At 28.7% G+C, this 5,211-nt stretch overlaps 1 protein-coding gene across 3 annotated transcripts; it reads right to left on the minus strand.

Annotated features, from left to right (window-relative positions):
- Positions 1 to 1,875: 1,875 nt before the first annotated feature.
- On the minus strand, positions 1,876 to 4,453 carry LOC123269438 (forkhead box protein D3-like). 3 transcript variants are annotated; one of them, XM_044735152.1, is made up of 4 exons: positions 3,940 to 4,453; positions 2,405 to 3,511; positions 2,224 to 2,338; positions 1,876 to 2,162 (listed from the first exon to the last, which is right to left on the minus strand). In XM_044735152.1, the coding sequence occupies exons 1-2, from the start codon at positions 3,942 to 3,944 to the stop codon at positions 2,425 to 2,427; spliced, it is 1,092 nt and encodes a 363-aa protein (XP_044591087.1). In that variant the 5' UTR covers positions 3,945 to 4,453; the 3' UTR covers positions 1,876 to 2,162; positions 2,224 to 2,338; positions 2,405 to 2,424. The 3 variants fall into 3 exon arrangements, with proteins under 3 accessions (XP_044591087.1, XP_044591080.1, XP_044591093.1); XM_044735158.1 differs by lacking the exon at positions 3,940 to 4,453 and having other exon boundaries at positions 1,877 to 2,162; positions 2,405 to 3,362; positions 3,433 to 3,515; XM_044735145.1 differs by having other exon boundaries at positions 2,405 to 4,453.
- Between the last annotated feature and the right edge of the window lie 758 nt (positions 4,454 to 5,211).

Consider the following 5,211-nt stretch of genomic DNA (forward strand, 5'->3'; position numbering starts at 1 on the left):
ATTATTTTTTTATGTTTAATTTAGCTGTTCAAGTATACCTCCCAATTTCAAATGTAGGACCCAAAAGTTGAACGACATAGCGCCGTGTGTTCAAGTATACCGTCTCTCATTTTTACGTGACTGTAGTACTTGAACTGTCTAACTCAATGTTAAATAAATATTTTAAAGTGTTTAAAAAATACATTTAATCGTATAGTAACAAAAAAATTATACAAATAAAGTAAATAAAAATAACTATAAACAAAATTTATTATTTTTAGGGCGAATATTAGTGTCTGAGAAATAAAAAAAAAAATTACACGTTCTAACCTCACATTGTAAAGAAAAGGTAAAAATACATTTGAATGTTTCTTAAAGTAAAGGACTTAAATGTATGTTTAATGTTAATTTTATAATATAATTTAGCAGATATTTGATAATTTTAAGAATTTTTTTAACAAGTAAATTATGGTAAAAAAAATTGACATTTAGAAATTTAAAAAAATTAAAAATGCAATTTTTTAAAAATAATTTTTCGGAACAAATTTATTTATTTGTTAAAAAAAAATTAAAAAATAGTCAAGTGACTGCTAACTTTAATGTCATATATAATAAATACTTATTTTTGGGCCTAAAATCTTTTATTTTTATTTTAACACAAAGTGTCTAAAGCCATACTAAATGATTGTTCAAGTTCTGGTACAGAGGTGTTCAAGTACTGCAGCCTGTTACAGTTTAATGTTCAACTACTGGGGCTCTTGAAGGATTTTTTTAAATAATTAAAAAAAAAATTTTTCTTTATGTAATTCCAATTTTTTTTTTTTTTAATATATTTAGAATTGAATATATTTTATTAAGTCACTTTGATTTAGTCAGTTACGATGAAATTTATGTGCTAAAATCGTGGTCAAACACAATACACTGTCAAATCTGTTCAAGTACTGGGTACTTTACCTAATGCGGATAGCACTTAACAAGTAGACTGTACTCAGGGACTATGCAAATTTAGAAAATTTTTTTCAGATGAGAGTCATGTGAAAATTTTCCAATAGCGTACACTCAGAAGGTGTTGCACCACAAAAACACACCTTAGATTCATGTTATTGATTCGTTTCAGGCTATTTCCAGTCGATACAGACACACTTTTTGGTTGTAAAAAAATTTTTTCCCAGTCACACTTAAAAAATTTTTGACTTTGCTTACAGCATTTAGAAATTTTTATGAAAATGGGACTTAGAAAAAATTTTTGGTGTAAACTTGGTGTATACTCAGTGTATATACGCCGCGTATACACCGTGTATATTTGGTGTATACTTAGTGTATAGTGATCCGCTAGGGCGTATTCCACAGTAAAAATAGGACATATTTAGTGTGTATCTTCGATAATCATAAATAGGGAGGAAATTTTTTTTTAATTTTCCAAAATGTTTAAAAGTAGACAAAAGTTATTTTCGACCTTATTATACAAATATTTTTTGGGAAAAAAAAAGTGCTTTGTGTAGACACAGTATAGACACCCTTGACACACGGTTAATAGCTTGAGCTTACACTGTGTATGAATTAGCTAAATATATGACGTATTAACGATACATTCATGATGTGTATTGGATGAAACCAGAATCACAAGCGTAATAATCATTCATATTATAAGTTTTTACAGATTAAAAAAAAGAATAATTAATTAAATTAAACTTGTACAACATAAACAACTATATAAATAAAGTAGAAAATTTAATCGAATAAATCTATCAAAATAAAAAATTACAACTACCAATATATTTTCAAATACATACCTTTAGCAATCAGCAAGCTGAGAAAAAGAATGAGAATAAAATATACATTTGAATAGAAAACTCAATTTTAACATACAAAATGTTTATTGACATTTATTCCAGAAACATAAGGATGAACTTTATTATATAAATATGATCGCGATTTTATAAAGAAATACAGCAACAATATATTTGAAACATAAATACAGAGTTTAACTATTATTTAATAATGTTCAGTTAATGCCATTCCAGAAATGGCTGAAAAAAATTATTGATTCAATTGGTTAAGTTTTTATACACTTACAAAAATTGTTATATCTTGTTTGCATCAAAGTAATGTCTTTCACAATAATAATGTGTTCACATGTATCATACGTGAGGAGTGTATTATTAATGATGTAAAAAATTCACCTACAATAAACTTTTTTTAGTATATCTAAATTAACTATCTTTTTATAAATATACATCTTACCTAGTTTATTTTAACATTATATCATCGGTAGAATATAAACTTTGAAATTTCTTTAAATTGACGAAGTAATATTCAATAAACACTCACACTAATTGATGGTCTTCTAATCATCTTTCTAAAAGGTAAATTCCTCAGTAATTTTAGTGTAAACTAAAGTAGAAAAAAACGGGGAACATCTTACCATTCTAAAATCAAAGATGATTAAACAAGTGGTGAAAAAGCAGATGCTTGACTGCCTATTTCTCGTTGCTCAGAGGGACTAAGATCAAGGAGATCATTAATGTTTTGATCTGACTGAGTTTTTTTGCCGATAAGGGCTTCTATGCTGAAGCTTGTTTTTTTATCAACAGCACCAGAAGTTACAGAAATAGCAAGTCGGCCAGGAATACTCGTCATTGTCGTCATTGTCATTGGAAGTGCTGATGTTGTGTTATTAACTAATTGACGAATATGTTGATGAGGTGCAATAATTGGTACAGGCTTGTACAGTGGTGGTGGCGTTTCTATAAAAGCACTCAATTTAAGAGCTTCTAGCGTCGACGGTGGAAACTCGAGGATTGGAAGTCGATGTGGAGGAGTAAGATAAGCATTAGAAGAAACACCAGGATAAGCAAATCCTCCAGAATGATCACCTACAGGGTAGCCATTGCGATCTCCACATATTGAAAATGTAGCCATTATAGCACGATCTCGAAGGACATAATGTGGTGGTGGTCTCTTATATCGTTTTCTTCGTCGCAAGAAGCTACCGTTATCAAACATATCTTCAGCTAATGGATCTAATGTCCAATAATTCCCTTTACCTGGATTTCCAGGCTCTCGCGGTATTTTTATAAAACAATCATTTAAAGATAAATTATGCCGTATTGAGTTTTGCCAAGCAGGGAATTTTTCATGATAGTACGGAAACCTAGCCATTATAAACTCACAGATACCACTTAAAGTAAGTTTTTTTTGAGGTGATTGAAGAATTGCCATTGTTATAAGAGCAATGTATGAATACGGTGGTTTGATTTGTGTTGAAGTCATTTTTTCTGCCGTATACGTTGGAGATTGTTCAGTTTTTTGTGTCTCAGATATCATCGTCAATGTTTTTTTAATACTCCTATTACGAGATTTCACCGTAGTTGTAGCTATTTCTACAAAATGAGATGATAAATCAAAGCCTTTACTTAGACGAGATGATAAATCTTTTTGATCAAGACTTACAGGATCTACAATCATACTATTACTATCAGAATTTCGATCACTGTCTATGCCGCCATCACAAGAGGTGTTTGACATCACACTAGAATCCATATTTATAGTTATACTATGCACACTTTCTTATCTTAAAATAATATTTATGAATATTAAAAAAAATAGTGTTATTATGAATTTTATTTATTAAAGTTTAAAATATTTAGAACAATTCGCAAAACCATGCTATTATTTCACATGATATTATTCTGTTACACCTAAATTTTACTCCACAATAAACTTAATTTAAACATTATTCAAGTTATCTCTACATGCTATCTCGGCAATTTATCATTCAGTTATTAGTTAGTTTTTCAGTGATAACAATTTTTTCCTCATTTGGATTAGATTTTTTTTTTTCATAGCACTGCTATTTATTTAAAGAATCTTGCCAGTTGTCAAGGATTTTAAAGAATGTTGATACAATCTAAATCTATGTGCAATGTATATATTTCTTAATGATTTACTAACACTGACCTCATATTACAAACAATACTGAATGTTTATTTGTCTTAAACAATAACATTATTTATTACTCGTTTTGTTATCACCACATTATAATGAATTGTTAGAGCTTTGATTTCAAGTAAAAAAAGTCCAATTGATAACATAAATAAGATATAACCATCATGCATAATTTGAAAAAAACTGATAATTTTTAAAATCCTTTGCTTTGACATATTTGCATAACACTATTAACATATTCATAATATTTTTCATACACTTTCACTTTGTTATTTTCAAGACGAAATGATTCACTAACATAAAAACAAATTTCGTGCGAATCAAAAATAGCAGATAAAAAAACAAATCTGAGTTTATATGATCATGTTAGTTGTAAGAATGAGCAGTACAAAAGCTGATACTCAACGAATTGATTTAGATTTCGTCACCAAGGGGCGGCTACAAAGAGGCGGGCATTGCAAAGGTTCCCCACTACTATAAGCCGGTTGTCACGATGAACAACCTCCCCTATTTGAATGCAAGAGATTTGTCGACAATGGTTGATACGCAACGACTAGACTACAAAAAATAATACTAACACAATATACATCAACAAAATATACATAAAGATTGAAGATTTAAAAATCTGTTCAACATCCGAAATAAAAGAAAATTTCTCAGCGTTGCTATGATTTATAGACAATTTATCGTAAAAAATTAAATTAATCGTTAAATTTCATCAAATATGTAAATGATTTTAATTTCAATAGAAAGTAAAGTTATACCCATATGAAGTCGCCGATGCTCGTGAAAAACCAACTACTGGCGTAGGGTATACATTTTTCGTTTTTATGAGTTAGACAATATTTTTCTAAGACGTATACACGGTTAAAAATGCCATTCGGCCTCACCCGAAATGAAAGATAGATTTCATCGATATAAAATTCACTTTATTTTCGCTATTACAATTTGTTGAAAACCAAACTTTTAAATTAATTACTATAGAGAAGTTCTGCAGAAGTTTTCTTGGTGTATTTACTATTAGGATAATTATCTCGCACTGGTTCGAAGATAAGCAAAATCTATATATAATTTTTGAATAATAACCCTGATTAACAATATTGATTGAAAACAATTGAAAAAAGTTTAAGTTGATTTTAATTTTTTACGTAAATTTGAAAAATATTGACTGAAATTGAGGCATTCGAAAGTTGAATTTTATTTAAATAATTAGAAGCCAAATAAGAAAATATTCAAACTTCTTTCATTTCAATTGCTTTGAATTCCCAGCATCGAATTGCAAAA

The sequence above is a fragment of the Cotesia glomerata genome, linkage group LG1 (genome assembly GCF_020080835.1).
Source record: "Cotesia glomerata isolate CgM1 linkage group LG1, MPM_Cglom_v2.3, whole genome shotgun sequence".
In the NCBI taxonomy this organism is placed as follows: Eukaryota; Metazoa; Arthropoda; class Insecta; order Hymenoptera; family Braconidae; genus Cotesia; species Cotesia glomerata.

Bases quoted from the DNA above. Each gene is read 5' to 3' on its own strand.
- LOC123269438 (XM_044735145.1), bottom strand. From the start codon at position 3,522: ATGGATTCTAGTGTGATGTCAAACACCTCTTGTGATGGCGGCATAGAC.